This window comes from Gigantopelta aegis, chromosome 1 (assembly GCF_016097555.1).
Source record: "Gigantopelta aegis isolate Gae_Host chromosome 1, Gae_host_genome, whole genome shotgun sequence".
NCBI lineage: Eukaryota > Metazoa > Mollusca > Gastropoda > Neomphalida > Peltospiridae > Gigantopelta > Gigantopelta aegis.
The window spans coordinates 14,217,982-14,235,954 of NC_054699.1; the positions used below are offsets into that span (position 1 = coordinate 14,217,982).

At 38.9% G+C, this 17,973-nt stretch overlaps 1 protein-coding gene across 1 annotated transcript in view; it reads right to left on the reverse strand.

The window, feature by feature from the left end:
- The window catches only part of LOC121368441 (macrophage mannose receptor 1-like), a 32,864-nt gene extending 15,994 nt beyond the window's left edge, over positions 1-16,870 (reverse strand). The window contains exons 1-5 of the mRNA XM_041493207.1: positions 16,817-16,870; positions 10,173-10,263; positions 7,478-7,648; positions 5,610-5,772; positions 1,206-1,414 (exon numbers count right to left, since the gene is read on the reverse strand). Coding sequence (XP_041349141.1) covers positions 1,206-1,414; positions 5,610-5,772; positions 7,478-7,648; positions 10,173-10,263; positions 16,817-16,870 — 688 coding nt within the window. The remainder of the gene's footprint in view (positions 1-1,205; positions 1,415-5,609; positions 5,773-7,477; positions 7,649-10,172; positions 10,264-16,816) is intronic.
- Between the last annotated feature and the right edge of the window lie 1,103 nt (positions 16,871-17,973).

Below are 17,973 nucleotides of genomic sequence, written 5' to 3' on the forward strand. Positions count from 1 at the left end.
GTTGATATATAAATCGTGTTCGAATAAAACAATGAAATAGCATATATATATAAATGTGTATATATATATATATGTGTATATATATATATATATATATATAAATGTGTATATATATATATATATATATATATATATATATATATATATCAATTTTTTTTTCAGTCTGAATGATTAAGCAATTATCTTCACTGAGCAGTTGACACCTGATGCTATTGTTCGACAAACTATAGTTAAAGGGAATAACCATAATGAAAGTTAAGAGGCTGCTGCTAAGTAAGAAGACAAAAACAAATTACAACTTCAACAACCAAAAAATAATATTTTAAAAAAAACGTGATTAAATGAACTTTTCATCCGAAGTTGTGTATGCTACACGTAAGCTGTTTTTAATGAGACAAATTCAATATTGCTGACGTCAACTTCTTGCTTTTAATGTGTACAACGAACTACTGTTAAAAGGAATTAATTAGCAATGTCGTTTCCATGTGTGTGTGTGCGTGCGTGCGTGCGTGCGTACGTGTATATATATATATATATATATATATATATATAGTCGAACCTGTATAAAGGCAATTCAACTGACCTGGCAAAAATGACCGTTTAGTACAGATGGCCGTTATATACAGATATACAGGTGGCTGTTAGACCAGCCTTGACTGTATTTATCCATTCATGTTTTATTAATCGGAGGTTAGGGATGCAAGGAGTTGGTAGAGAGATTCTGGCATCGCCATACAAGATGAGTTATTATTAATAATTTTTATTCTATAAATTTGCAAGGGCATCCAAGAATGTTTTGGTGCCTTGGGGAGTGCATATTATACATATAATATAGACTGTGAAGTGTTTATTGCATGTGTGATATACACTGGGGAGTGCTTATCCTACGTAAAATGTTGACTGGAGAGTGTAAATGCAAGTGAGTGCAAATTATATGTGACATCGGTTAAAGGGTTTATCGTTGCAGCACTACAGTTCATATCTTGACAATATACGTGTATGTAGACTTCTATACTGATAGTAACGTGTGTGTAAACTTCTATACTGACAGTTCAGTATAATATGCATTAATTTTAATTATGACAAAACGCATTGTGCAATGTACTCGTAATTAATAATGGCTGTTTTCGATATCGTTGCGTTAAGATATCTTTAAATATCAGAGCCCTGGCTGAGCCAGTGATGATCGTGCTTTTAGCACTTACCCGGATAAATTCGGCATATGTACAGGTGTCCCTCGTTGCAATCTCTGCTCTGGTATTTCCCGCTAGTACTGTCCCAGGTCACGCAGTGTTTGCTAGGGTCAGGAGAGGACGTCCCCCAGTTTGAGTAACTGACGGTTCTTCCATCTGTCCACGTCCAAGCGTCGACGTCATTGATGTTATTCAGGCCAATCCAAAATATCTCTCCTCTCCTACAAACAGAGAAAAAACAAACACAAAATAAATAATAAATGACGAGGTGGTCTAACTTAGATGGTGTTTCATTGTTTTTTGTATGCTTGGTTTTGTTTTTGTTGTTTTGTTTTGTTTTTGTTGGGGGCTTTTTTTCCCCTTTCTCTTTTATTTTTACTGATGTTTGTGGGGATTGATGTTGGGTTTTGTTTTATTTTGATTTCTGTTGTTTGTTTGGTTGTTTATTTCATGCATTTCAATTTATTTTCGTGTTTATATCCAATTAAGGTTCAAGCACGATGTCCTGGGCACACAAGTCAGCTATCTGGGCTCCGGGTCAGTTGTAGATGTTAGATGTTAGGTGTAGTGGATTTACAGCTACCCATTGAGAGAACAGGTATGTTTGATTAATATAATAGGCGAACTGGTGTGTTTGGTTAGTATAATAGGAAAGAAAAGATATGCTTGGTCTAAGAGAGAGACAAATGCTTGGTTGATGTAAACAGGAGAGAACGATAGTTTCTTGTTCAGTCAACCAGTAGAATAGTGCTAGAAAGTCGTGCTAGAAAAACCGTCTAGCACACGTCCTCTCGAGTGCAATGCGCCCTTTTCATTGGTCAATTTGTCGTTTAGTAGCTAGACGGCCGTTGCAATCTGTAGATTACGTCAAAGGTAAAGGTAGTACCTGACGTCACGTACTATGTAACGCTCAACTTCAAGTTCAAGTTCTTTATTGCGTTAAGTTTTCCAACTTATCAGCATTATAACAATGAAATACAATATTATGTACAATAGTGCGGAACAATGGTGAAGAATGACTTACATAAATACATACACATATACCGATAAAACAATCCATCTATATCTATATATAAACAATCGGCAATATGGATTACACAAATATAGATATATACTCTTCAAAAAAAGAAACGCAAAAGGGTACAAATGGGTTATAACTCCGATTTTATGTTTCCTACCGGTTCATGCTTTGTGAATATAAGGTCATTGCATGTCCCAAACACATTCCCACGGTTACATTCGATAAAACGCAGCTACTGTACAATAAAGTTCCAAAATGTGAATATTCGCAAAAACGCAGCCACGTGCAAACCATGTCACCACTGCACGTGCGTTGTCTGCACGTGCAACATGAACACCGACAGTATAAAAGTGCAGGGTGTTCGCTTGCCTGGCCTCTGTATCTGGCCGACAGTTGACAATCCAGGACATGCCACGTCTCAGTGAACCGCAGAGAAACAATGCCATCGGCCGACTAGACGCAGGCGAATCCAGAACGGCCGTTGCCAGGGCATTCCATGTGTCCCCAAGCACCATCTCCAGACTGTGGGACCGTTACCAGCAACATGGATCAACACGTGACCTCCCTAGATCCGGTCGACCACGGGTCACTACCCCCGGGCAGGACCGCTACATCCGGGTACGCCACCTTCGGGAACGATTGACTATTGCCACCTCCACAGCCGCAGCAATACCAGGTTTGCGCAGGATATCCGACCAGACCGTACGGAACCGCCTACGTGAGGTAGGAATTCGTGCCAGACGTCCAGTTCGAGGTGTCATCTTAACACCACAACACCGTCGACTCCGACTGCAGTGGTGCCAGATTCATCGACAATGGCCTCAACTGCGATGGAGACAGGTGTGGTTCAGTGACGAGTCCCGATTTCTGCTCCGATGTCATGATGGAAGATGTCGCGTGTATAGGCGTCGTGGTGAACGTTATGCGGCAAACTGCGTGCAGGAAGTGGACAGATTCGGCGGGGGTAGTGTCATGGTGTGGGCAGCCATCTCACACACTGGCAGAACTGACCTGGTCCACGTGCAGGGCAACCTGAATGCACAGGGCTACATTGACCAGATCCTCCGGCCACACATCGTTCCAGTTATGGCCAACGCCAACGCAGTGTTCCAACATGACAACGCCAGGCCTCACACAGCACGTCTCACAACGGCTTTCCTACAGAACAACAACATTAATGTCCTTCCTTGGCCATCGATATCACCGGATTTGAACCCAATTGAGCATCTATGGGACGAGTTGGACCGACGCCTCCGACAGCGACAACCACAGCCCCAGACACTGCCCGAGCTGGCAGCAGCCTTGCAGGCCGAGTGGGCCACCATCCCCCGGGACGTCATCCGTACTCTGGTTGCTTCAATGGGCAGGCGGTGCCAGGCAGTTGTCAACACACGCGGAGGCCACACCCGGTATTGACTCCAGATGACCTTGACCTTGGTGGTGTGTCCTATCACTTACAATGGACTAGAGTGAATTGTGAACAATCCTGCAACATTTGGTAATTATAGGACTCACCATTCAATAATGAAATCAATTCTCCAAATGTTACGACAATGTGGTTTTGCGTTTCTTCTTTTGAAGAGTATATTAAGTTGTTTGTAGTAATAGCATATCCCTCATTCTGTTCGCCTGTAGTAAGTATTTGCTAAGGCTATTTATCTCCTTATTGTTTCTAGTTGACAATAGCTGTATTAGTTTAAAAGCACTGGGGTTCTTGGAGTAGTATTTCTTAATAAATCTATTTCTTAAAGTTTCGTATCGTGGACACTGAAGAATAAAATGAAACTCATCCTCAATCTCATTAATATTACATAATGTACATACTCTTTTTGTTCTCTCGATATTTTTGTACCTACCAGCTTCAATATTTAGCCTGTGTGCACAAATTCTCATTTTTGTTATTTCTTTTATATTACGTGAATCAATTGGCTTCGTCAGATATGTTTGTAATTGATATTCCTTTATTAAGTGTTTATATAGTGATCCTTTTGGCGACGCTGTTATTAAACTGTAGGATTTTTGTTTAAATACATCAAATATTCTTTCTTTAATTATGTAATAAAAACAGATATGGGTATGGGTCGATTTCCACATATAACTTAGCCCAAGCGTATCTAATTCCTGCTTAATATTCGTTAGCCAAATATCTCCATACTCATACATTTCCTCGTACACAGCTTGTATTCCTTTTAGTGACATAACATATATCAGCTGAGAGGAGTGACGTCATTGTACCAAAAAATAAAATGTAGTGAATTTTATAATAATTATAATAACATTATCAGTATCATTTAACCAAAAAATATATCTGGGACTCGTCTTTTAGAAGGTGGTTTTTCTGACTCTCGTCTCAAGAAAAAGTAAAGTAAAGTGTGTTTTATTTAACGACGCCACTAGTGCACATTGATTTTTTATCTTATCATCGGCTATTGGACGTCAAACATATGGTCATTCTGACACTGTTTTTTTAGAGGAAACCCGCTGTCGCCACATAGGCTACTCTTTTTTACGACAGGCAGCAAGGGATCTTTTATTTGCGCTTCCCACAGGCAGGATAGCACAAACCATGGAATTTGTTGAACCATTTATGGATCACTGGTCGGTGCAAGTGGTTTACACCTACCCATTGAGCCTTGCGGAGCACTCACTCAGGGTTTGGAGTCGGTATCTGGATTAAAAATCCCATGCCTCGACTGGGATCCGAACCCAGTACCTACCAGCCTGTAGACCGATGGCCTGCCACGACGCCACCGAGGCCGGTCTCTCGTCTCAAGAAAGTCAATCCTTCTAGCGAGCTTTAGTGACAGACAATTCAATTGTTCGCCATACTGGAAAGGGTTGCAGTTGCTAATGGGTGAGGAGAAAGAATCAATTTACGTACTGAACGAGATATATGGTTGTTAGTGGATGTTGAGATAGACGTTCCCCTGGATTCCTAGGAATTTAAGTCCTGGTAAGAATACAAGTCCTAGATAAAAAACTCATATATGAAACTGGTTATAACTACGGTTCCTAAGACTACTCCTTATAGGAACCAAGGGCCTACGGTCAGGACTTTCAGTTACATCAGTAATAGGATGCAAACTCAGTAGTTATCAGCGTCACTGACACCAGTGTAAGTCTGAAAGACAAAATAATTATCTTGGTCCAAATGGTATCTTTGAATAAGGTAATGTGAAGAAAAAAAAAGATGCATTCCAGGGGCGAAGCGTGATCTAAACCGGGGGGGTTCGAATATGAACCAAGTGGACCCTTTTTCTATTTTGTTTTTGCACCACCAGAAACTCCATATGAAACTCCAAACTTCGTCCGAATCCCCCAAAACTAGTTTGGCCAGTTTAAAGTCTCCACATGACAGACCTTAAACAAGTAAATTGTACCGTTGACATACTCACCGCACTGTTTTGTTTAAGAAACTGTAATCCGAGCGTGTTTTTATATCAACCAGAGATCCATTGACCGCGCAGGTTGCTAGGGCATCAGTCCATGTTTTGTTCTCATCATAAAAGATGGAGTAACACTTGTTTTGAGATGGGTCACAAAAAGCAGGACAGACATCTACAAATAAAACATATCTTCTAATTATCCAGAGAAATAGAATCTGGTGTTTGTGTCGCGGGATCGAACCACATCGGTGAATCCATTCAACCGAATGATATTTTTCACTTACCAACCAGTGCACCACGACCGGTCAAAGGCCATGGTATGTGCGTTTCTGTCTGTAGCAAAGTGCATATAAAAAAAAATCCCTTGCTGCTAATGTAAAAAATGTAGCGGGTTTCTTCTGATGACTACATGTCAGAATTACCAAACGTTTGACATCAAATGGACATAAGGCTGGTAGGTACTGGGTTAGCAGCCCGGTACCGGTTCCCAAAAGCTGACGACCGGCCTCGGTGGTGTCGTCGTTAAGCCATCAGACATAAGGCTGGTAGGTACTGGGTTCGCAGCCCGGTACTGGCTACCACCCAGAACGAGATTTAATAACTCAATGGGTAAGGTGTACGACTAACCACTAACAACTAACAACTGACCTACTGTCCTGGACAGACAGCCCAGATAACTGAGGTGTGTGCCCAGGACAGTGTGTTTGAACCTTAAATTGGATATAAGCACGAAAACAAGTTGAAATGAAATGGCATAACATGATACTTGAAGCTAATCACTTGTCACTCGACTAGTTTACATTGGATTAGATTTTCAACTGTATGGTTTTTGCATCGTTCATTTCAACGCGGAATTTTGCAAATATTTTGACCCAGTAACCGACTGTTTGTCAGATGCTAACGTCATTATATTATCACAGTGCTATACTTTCAGCTATATAACAGTAAAGTTTATATATTTATTTATTCCTATGTACCTTAATTACAATTAGTTAATTGGTACTTTGACGTCTAGTACCTAATCATGAAGATGGTTTCTACTACGTTGGCGAGCTGCCTATTAGCCCAATTAGTACAACGCCATAATAATAATTTACAAGCAATTAAGAAGTTTGTTTTGTTTAACGACACCACTTGAGCACATTGATTTATTAATCATCGGCTATTGGGTGTCAAACATATCGTCATTTTTGACACAGCCATAGAGAAGAAACCCGCTATATTTTTCCATTAGTAGCAAGGGATCTTTTATATGCACCATCTCACAGATAGGATAGCGCATACCACGGCATTTGATATACCAGTTGTGGCACACTGACTGGGACGAAAACTAGCCCACGGGCCACCGACAGGAATCGATCCCAGACCGATGGCGCACCAAGCGATCGCTTTACCACTGGGCTACGTCCCCCATTACGAGCAATTAAAGACACCATGTATTTTAATAGTTGCTTCGGGTATTACAGGCGTCTTAACTAGAACACCTTGACAACTATATAGCCCTACATAGACATGCTTTTAGTATGTGTTTATAAATAAGTGTTCGTTACCTAGCAATAGATCTTCGATCCCCGCCAGTGCACCATGACTAGTATATCAAAGGCCGTGGTATGTGTTATCCTGTTTAAGATCCCTTGCATCTAATGAAAAAGGTAGCGAGTTTCCTCTATGTCAAAATTACCAAATGATTGATATCCAATAGCCGATCATTAATAAATCAATTCGCTCTAGTGGTGTCGGTAAACAAAACATACTTTACCTGTTTAGCAAGGGATCTTTTATATGCATCATCCAGAAGACTTGCCAACACATATCACGTCCATTTGATATATCAGTCCTGAGACAGTAAAGTAAATTAAGAATGCATGAACACTTACCAGGTTCACATCTGAAGTCAGACCATGTTCCGTTTGGGATACAGGTTCTGTTACCTACTGGGTGGAAGTTAATATCACACGTGTAAGACAGTTCACTTCCTACTTTTGTCGTCTCGTAGGTTGTGATAAAGTCGGCTTTAGCGTGCAGAACATTTGGAATGGATGGACAGTCTGGAGGATAAAATAACACAGTTTATAAAGACAAAATAAATAACTTTATTTTCACTTATCTTCCTTCTATCTGTCAATAATAATTATTATTAAAAAACCTATGTTTCTAAACGCATTCCAGTTAAAATCAGATATATCTCCCACTACTATAACACAGCGGGCCTTCCCCCAGTGGTAAAGCGCTCGCTTCATGCGCGGTCGGTCAAGGATCAATCCCCGTCGGTGTTACCACTGGGCTAGTCTCGTTCCAGCCAGTGCACCACGACTGATATATCAAAGGTCATGGCATGTGCTATCCTGTCTTTGGGATGGTGCATATAAAAGATCCCTTGCAACCAATGGAAACATGTAGCTGGTTTCCTCTCTAAGACTATATGTCAAAATTACCAAATGATTGACATCCAGTAACCGATGATTCATAAATCGATGTGCTGTAGTGGTGTCGTTAAACAAAACAAACGTTAACTTTTTATTATAATACTATTGACAATAGTGTACACTGTTTCCATGGTTTGTCCATAACGGTTCAAACTAAAACATTATCAGCAAGCTTCCCCTCGTGTGATTTCAAACGTCCCGGCATGAATTATAACTACTTGCACTGACAAAACATTTCACCACAATCCCACGATAACTGTATATTGGTTGGAAAGAGACTTAACATATTCGTGGCTGATTTATACCATTCATTTTACAACTCGTTGCGTGAAAAGTTTGTCTAGTATTGATTTAAGAACATTCATCTCTAACAACGAGAAGGAAGGTGTTCACTTATGTCTTAATTGCACCGCCAATTCACTCTGCAAGTATTTACAGGTGCAGATCTAGGGGCATAAACGTACGAGATTGCTTGCGCAACTGCTGGAGTCTCTCTCGTTCAGACGGATCCGGCTTCTTAAGATCTGTATTTCAGCACAGCACTACACCTTCATTGTCTAATGACTATCAATCTAGGGGTTTCCTACAAGCTGTGCACGCTAACCGCCTTAACGAGGCCAATCTCGTGGACATATATATCGGACTTTAAATTTATTGACCATCATTCAAAAACGTTATGTCGAAATTACTTCTTTTTTTTAAATATTATTAAATAGTCCAATCCTCTCTTCATTCTCTTATTTATTTTTGGACTGCCCTTCTAAGATGCTCTAATTTATATAAATATTCGGCTTGTAACTTTTTATCTTCTTTTTTTTAAATTCTATTAGCTCTTTTACTAATTGCTATTTTCAAATGTCTGCCCATTTTCAACTCTACTCCACCCCCACCCCCTCCCCCTTCCTTCTGCCCCAGACCAACTCACTGCCGAAGTCAGATATTGTGCCCGGGAGAGACGTGCTTGAACCTTAATTGAATATAGGCACGTTAATATGTTACCCAGTCCAACTTCTGGAGCAAATCCAAAAACGATAGCGATATTCGGGATAAATCAGCTGGTCTGATATTTTTCATCATGTAAATGCGTAGAGATAAACATTGTTATCCGGGTTCGGGCATTTTCGTTCAATTTGACCAAACATCTGCTGCCCGCCCCACCCCCACCCCAAAACAAATAAATAAATAAATATAAAAAGAAGAAAAAAAGTACCTACAAACATGGCAACATGTTGTCCAAGAGGACAATAGGTGCATAGAACACCATTTGAATTTCGATGTTTCCAAAACATCCAGTTATTGGAAAATCAATACACTGAATTTATTTGAACCTCCTCCTTAAAAATTGTAGATGAACTTGTTAAACGTTACACACCTTTCAGCACCCACCACGCATTCAATCCATTCCGGAGTTGATTTACAAAACGCAAAAAGTTCACACTGAAGATAAGTTGTCATTGACAGTAGCTAGGGATTATGCATGACGCGAATTCAAGTTTATTCTCGTATTATCAATAAGTGATTAGCAGAAACTGTCTCAAGGGAACGTGTCCAATGTGAAGCATTAAGTGTGTACCCTTTATATTTTGCACAAGAAATAAATCAATTTTACAAAGGTAACGCTGGTAAATACCTCACTGATTAATGGTAGTAGTCATGACATTGCCAATACACCATTTTGACGGAGGCTTGTATAGATATATCTTAATATGTGATCTTCGTATGATTATTTTGAAACTAATTCAGTTTATAACAAAATACTTTTAATAATGAAAGATGAAAATCAATATGTCTAATAGCAAGAACACTTTTCATGTGTTTCAAAGACGAAAACAATTTCTTTTCTTGATCCAGTAGAAACAGCGATGGCTTATACACACACACACAGAAACACACACACACAGAAACACACACGTGTGTGTGCGTGTGTGCGCGCGCGCCTCCCCCCCCCCCCCCCCCCCACACACACACACTTTCGACGCCACTAATATGGTAAATGGCATCTAATGGCCATTCATGTAGTATTCTCTGTGTTTTGATTTTCAGAACTGTTCTTTTATCAATTTTCGTACCAGCATTTCAGGCAGCATATTATAGTCCACTAGATCTCTCCCTTTCTAAAACGTTTTGGAACCGTCATTGTACTTACAGACTGTGACGCATTGCACTGAAGACTGGCTGGTCGGTTCACAAATGTCAGTGCTGAGACAGTTGTGGTTCGCACAAGGTCCGGCTATTCTCTAAAATACAAACAATCATAAATTAAAGCTACAAAGCAGCGATGAAACGGTCTTTTAGCTGTTATCTAATATTATCCAAATATGAAATTTCGAATTCAGCATCCCACAAAACCCTTAAGACAATTATCTACTCTGATTGCACTGTTGCTAAGGATGAGGAATGACTGATCAGTTTTGAAGTGTAGCTTTTTTAATTCAGTATCCCACTAAACCTTTATAAAAAAATATTGTTCTAAAATAAGTTGCATGCGTGGTCTTAGAAGGCAGTCGGGAAATTTCACAAATATGGTACAAACTACGAAACATCCATACGGAGTGCTTTATTCGCAATATATTATTAATAGAAAAATCAATATATCCTGAACACATACACGCACACGCACACATACACATACAACAGAGAGAGAGCAAGAGAGAGAGAGAAAGAGAGACAGAGAGAGAGCAAGAGAGAGAGAGAGAGAGAGAGAGAGAGAGAGAGAGAGAGAGAGAGAGAGAGAGAGAGAGAGAGAGAGAGAGGGAGAGGAGAGGGAGGGAGAGAGAGAGAGAGAGAGAGAGAGAGAGAGAGAGAGAGAGAGAGAGAGAGAGAAAGAGGGGGGGGGGGGTACGAGCTCCTATTGTTGTAGGAGGGCAGGCCGATTTTTGCCCGAATTAAACAAAAGAGCCCGAATCTCCATTACAACATGTATTCATTTTAACATTACTGCCAAACAGCTATATAGGGTTTCAATCGAATCATCACGAATTACACCTAATATTATGTTAGAATGATGGAAATACATGATGAAAAGTGTTCAGGACAGCTCATTTTGCCCGACTTTGCGGATTTTCTCTAGGTTTGGGCGGGGCAGTTGCCCCCCCCCCCCCCCGCCCCCATCCCTCGTACACTTATGCACAGACACACAAATTTAATGTCATATTCTGTAAATGGAACCCTGGTAGTTTATTTTAAATAATAATAATAATAATAATAATAATAATAATAATAATAATAATAATAAGTTATATGTGTGGTCTTGGAGGGCACTAACAAATCAGTCTTTCTCAACTTTGGTACCAAATACGAAATATCCATATGGAGTGTTGTATTCCCGGAATACTCTTAATTGAAATATCCATATGGAGTGTTGTATGCCCGGAATACTATTAATGGAAATATCCATATGGAGTGTTGTATGCCCGGAATACTATTAATGGAAATATCCATGTGGAGTATTGTATGCCTGGAATACTATTAATGGAAATACCAATGTTGTATTCTGAACAAAAGTATACTTATAGGGCTTCAAATATAGGGGAGGGAAATGATAAATAAAATACATTTTGCAATTTACGTCAATACGTTTTACTTTTGAACAAGTCTCAATAACAAATCAAAAATTTGGAATTTGCTCTAATTGTTTAATGAGAAACATATATTACTGATAGGAACAAAAAAAAAGAAGCAAAATTTAGCAACTTTTAAATTTATGACGTCATTAATTAACCTATCCCCGGCGGCCATGTTTGTTTTTGTCGGACTACCTCACTCACGCTATTATGTTTATTTGGTAGGACAAGCTGGTCACGTTACCTTTAAAGATCTCCATGGCAGCGATTTAAATTTGGAGATATATCTCTTTCAGTGGAAAACACCGAAATCCAAAATGGTCATTTATTACAATCAGCTCGAAATCACGGTGAAAGGGCCAGAGTCTGACTGATAGCAAACTGTTAGTCACATCATTGCAAGCGTTTTGAAGAAATCGCTGAATTAAAAGAAAAACAGCCAAAAAGCTGAAATATTGTGTAGCGTGCGTAATTCCAGTGGTCGTTATACGCAAAATCGTATTATGTCAACTATTATGTAAGCCATATTTCTATCACACTGCCAAATTTCAGGAGTTTTAAGCCATACAATATTTTTATGAGAAAGTAAATTTACCTAGTTGCCAAAATTCATTATTTACATTATTACATTAAGCAAATTCGTATGAGACTTTTCATGCCTATTAGAGAATAAGCGCCCGTATGTTCCACCACAATTTTACCAAATAGCCATTGAGATATACTGAAAAAATCAGATTGACCGGAATAATACAGAACAAGAAAAAAACAAATTAAGAACAAAAACATGCTCTTCGCTAAAAAAAATAGGGCTTTTTGCAGACCACTCGAATATATTAAATATGTGTCACTAATGACTGTATATGTAGACATGTATTTAACCATTTAAGTCAAATTATCTATAATAAGTATATGAAGCTATTATTGTAGATATTGATATTTAATTAAGCTCATCCTCAATATTACTTCGGCTAATAAAGTTATACTTGGAGATGTTAATATTACTTATATTATAGTTATTATTCACTTAAGTTATTACTTACTAACAACAATTGTTGTTGATGTTCATATTTACTGAAGGGTATTGTTATTCATAGGAAAACGTTGCCTCTCTCTCTCTATCTCTCTCTCTCTCTCTCTCTCTCTCTCTCTCTCTCTCTCTCTCTCTCTCTCTCTCTCTCTCTCTCTCTCTCTCTCTCTCTCTCCGTCTCTCTCTCAATCAAGTGTCAAAATAACCTTATGTTACACAGTAAACAGTCATTCTCTTAAAATATGTGCTAAAGTGTCATTTAAAAATATTCGTTTCCTCTTTTTTCCCATTAAACAAGTATTCCATTTTTTAATACCAATGAATTTTCTGATACAGCTGATGGCGGAGATGCCAATTAATCTTCTGTGTCTAAGAGTAATGTAACCTGACATGATCACAGCGACTGTCTGTCAGACACAGTTCTCGTCTTTGTGTGTGGTTTCGGTAATTTACTCCGAATGGAACTCCAGAATCGTTGCACATCTTTGCCATTGCCTTCCTCTGGCAAGGTCAAGCTAAGCAATTGTTGTTGATGTTGATATTTACTGAAGGTTATTTGTACTCTTTGAAAAACGTAGGCTCTCTCTCTCTCTCTCTCTCTCTCTCTCTCTCTCTCTCTCTCTCTCTCTCTCTCTCTCTCTCTCTCTCTCTCTCTCTCTCTCTCTCTCTCTCTTTCTCTCTTCTATATTACTTACTGTTGTAGATGTGGTCTTTACTGAAAGCCGATTCTCTTTATTAGTTATATTACTGTTATTATGGTAAATGTTGCTAATTATTGAAGGCCAGTCTATATTACTTATTTTTGTTGAAGCCAGTTATACTTACAGAAGGCCAGGCCACAATATTGTGTATGACAGCTCCAACCTGTGTTGCAACTGAGCTCCCGGCTTGTTCGATTGTAATTCCAAAAAGTTTACATCTTCCATTAGAACGCTGAAAGCTGAATGATTTGCCTTTGTTACGGAGTTTGCATTCCGCCGCACAATCTACAAGTGAGCTGTGCTCTATAATGTCTATGCCTACGTCCATTATTTCTTTATTCCTTATTCTCGAGTTTTCCAGATGTGTACAGGTAGGTTGAGAAGCACTGATGTGCAACAAAACATTCATACAGAAAACTGACACAAAATCCACGGTTTTCATCTTATAATTATTGGCTTTTTCCTCGTGTTTTTCTTTTCCTGTTGGTGCTGGTGCTGTTGCTACTGCTGCTGTTGCGGACAAACTGCATCATGCTTAATGTTAAATAAAATTATTTATAAAGCTTATTTTTTTTAAACAAAATTAAAAAAGAAAAACATCTTCAGTCGAATTGATTCTGAAATCAGACTGTAAAACTCTTCACCTTCGAGAATAGTTGCGCTTTACTGATGTGTTGACAAACCGCAACATAGATACCAGCAGACACACTTTAATCAATGTTTCGTTATGTTTCTCGAATTAACTATTAATCAGGATCGAAAGGTTTTATTTAACGACGCACTCAACACATGTTATTTACCGTTATATAAAAGTAAAGTAAAGTGTGTTTTATTTAATGACGCCACTAGAGCACATTGATTTTTTATCTTATCATCGGCTATTGGACGTCAAACATATGGTCATTCTGACACTGTTTTTTAGAGGAAACCCGCTGTCGCCACAAAGGCTACTCTTTTTTACGACAGGCAGCAAGGGATCTTTACCGTTATATGGCGTCGGAATTCCTGTTAAGGACGAGCGAGGAAACCCGCTGTAGCCACTTCATGGGCTATTTTTTTTTATTAGCAGCAAAGGATCTTAAATTATATGCACTATCCCAGAGACAGTTCTGACAGGATAGTACATACCACGGCCTTTGTTACACCAGCTGTGGTGAACTGGCTGGAACAAGAAATAGCCAAATGGGCCCACCGACGGAAATCGACCCTAGATCGATCGTGCATCAGGCGCGCTCTGTACCATTGAGCTACGTCCCGCCCCTGCAGTCAATGAATGGATATAAGCTGCGTTCACGCTTACATTTTTAAACTAGTTTAACTAAACTGGTATAAATTAAACCAGTTTAACATTTAAGTGTGAACGCGATCCGTTCAATATGCCGGTATAGCTAAAACACTGTGCCTCGGTGGACTCGTTTAGCTGATTGGGTTTTTCTCGTTCCACTGGTCAAAGGCCGTGGTATGTGCTTTCCTGCCTGTGGGGAAGTGCATATAAAAGATCCCTTGCTGCTTTAGAAAAATGTAGTGGGTTTCCTCAGATGATTACGTGACAGAATTACCAAATGTTAGCCGATTCTGTTTTAGTTAATCTAGTATAAGGTGGAAGTGACAGTCACGACAGAGTCAAAATAGCAGTAAGTGTGTTAGCAACGGCCTAATAGACTCGTAGTCCCTTTCTGTTTGTATGTCTTGGATCACTACACTTTCATCTTATGTTGGTATAGCTATAGTCTGGTCGATGAAGGGTTTGACCCGGGAGAAAAAATGGTATAGAAATTATTTTTATATCAATCGAAGCGTATGTTCTGGTAGAACAACATCTCCAAAATCCGCTTGGGTGAATTTTGTTTAGAAGTGATTGGTTTTTTGCCCTATATAGTACTATTCCAGTGTAATTGTGTATACTATTAAGGACGTTGCTCAGTCTTAGGAGACTACCACATTGAATGAAAGAAAGAAAGAAATGTTTTATTTAACGACGCACTCAACACATTTTACCACATTGAATGAATACAAAGGCTATATACGTGGAACTCAATACACTAGTCGGAATCATGATATTAATTATTATCCGTGTAGAAATGTAGTTCCATTTGTTTTATGCTTCCCTACTTGTTTTCAGGGGCGGAGTCATGGTTTATGGAAGGGGTAACCGGGCATGAAATGAGGCCCCAGAACATCTGTTAACTGGAATATTGGTACTAAATATGAGCGAGAGACAATGTTGTTAAAATTCAATTCGTCATCAATGGGGTGGACAGGCATGACCTGGCCGAAGGGGCGTATCCAGGATATATTTGGGGAGGGGGGAGGGCGAAGGCAATAAGGGCGCATGGACCAACGCAGAAAAGCGCAAACCTGATGATTTCTTTTTTAAACCTGAAGAAAGTGACACATGAATATATTTAGGGGTAACAGGTCGCCTGCCCCCCCCCCCCCCCCAACCTTTTAGGCTGGACCTAACTAAATCCACACTTAATTTATGCGGATTGGAATCTTAAGCACAAGTATTAAAAACTGTGTGTTTAGCATCATAATCCGTTAATATATGGCTGAATGTATCTAGAAAATAACTTATTTATAGTTATAAAATAATTTACTTCACCAGGCGCGGATTCAAGTGTATATCTTATCCCTGGCCTTCAAAGTGTTACAGAGATCAATGGATGAACATATAATGAGTTTAATTTCATTTTAGTGGGTGCAGAAACATGTATACTATATTTGTGTTTTGGGGGAAATGTTAACAGGTGCGGGATTTGGACAGGGGGTAAAAAATTAATTTTGTCTTTTATATAAAATGAGAAGACTTCTTTAACGCCACCAAACGTAACTACATTATATTAGTGTTACCCCACACCCATTACGAAATTGATATCCGTGTCTGGTTGGTGTACTTTGGAATACTATGTGGTCGTTATTTGTTTTTGTGTTTCTTTGTTGTGGTTGTTGTTTGTTTTTTGAGTTGTGCCCCCAAATCTATATATGTTGAAGTCTTATTATTCTTCAACTGAATTTACAGCCAATATTTTATGTTTGATGTGTCCAAACATACAAATAGTTTATACAATATATATTCTTTGACAGATTCGGAGTCATATCCTTCGTACTGTCTACAATCTGCAGAAACTATGTCGACTCCAAATAATTTATTAAGTAAACAATATGTCCAGAGATCTTGCACCACCTTAGTCACGAATGGCATAATCGTAAACTGTTACACAATTTTGCGATAAGAGCACACATTATTTCTAACACACCAGCAAACCCTCTGATACTGCATCCAATTCTCTCGTAATTGACATTTTTGACACCATCGCTTAGGGTCCAAGCCATTGCTTGTGTGTTTACCCCAGTAGATGAGCCAGTAAACTTTCGGTTGGTGGAAGATTCTGGGGCTCAAACGATTCTTTGCTTGATGATACTCCCTCCATGGATTTAGCATATCATAAACTGTTCATGATATCACCTATCATATATAATCGGATACTAGATTTACCTCCATGCTCTCGATAGCTACACCTTTTTCTAATTCTACTCGGGTACTCGTCATCTATTATTGACATACCTTCTCATACCCATACCCATCATAAACAACGCAACTATGTCGGCTGTATGTTGTATTTGTTTTCTTAGACCAAATACTAAAACTTTCTCAATAGCCAATTTGCTAATTTAGGACTATATTTATTTAAATAGACGTTAAGGTTTACCTTCCCATGGGTGTCACCGTAGATGAATAGACTCTGGAATGAAGACTTTTGTTATTTCTTTCTTTTCTTTCTGAACACAGCTGAAAATCTATGTGCATAATATTATGTTTTAACGTGTCGGTACTGTGTCGTCAATGCAATGAACTTAAACCTTGCCATATTCTAGCTCAATCAATAGTACTGTATATCCTATATTATGTTTACTAATACTATAGATGCAAAACCTGTGTTTTATCCATCAAATGTGCTGTGTTCCCACTATGAACAGATTGTAATAGTATAACAGGCCTACTATGTTTCCAAATGTTTAAAAGAATTATATTGTCGAATAATTTAAGTGCCATTTCAAACGTTGTTTCAGTTTGTCAATTGGGAGAGAAAAAGAGTAGGTCCATATTTAATTACAATACTAGTAATCAGAAATACATGATATATATATATATATATATATATATATGTGTGTGTGTGTGTATGTGTGTGTGTGTGTGTGTGTGTGTGTGTGTGTGTGTGTGTGTGTGTGTGTGTGTGTGTGTACATATTCTAAACAAGACGATGGGGATGGTTGGTCATACATCGAATATCACCAGGCAGGCTCTGACATGGAACCCACACGGCAGAAGAAAAAAGAGACCGCCCAAAGAACACATGTCGAACGGACCTCCAGGTGGACACCAAGAAGACAGGATACACCTGGAGGCAGCTTGAAACCAGAGCCCAGGACAGACAACTCTGAAAAACTGTAATCAGTGGCCTATGCCCCAGAAGGGACGATGATACATTTAGTTACCATTGTATTTTCAATCGCTGCGCACTGGTCAAATGACGTCACACGTAAAGTCACTTTGGATATTTTTATTTATATTTCCTAAAATGTCTTAATATATAAACGTTTATAAAACAACATTCCCCAAAGCGGATTTTAGCAGATTTTGGATACGATGTT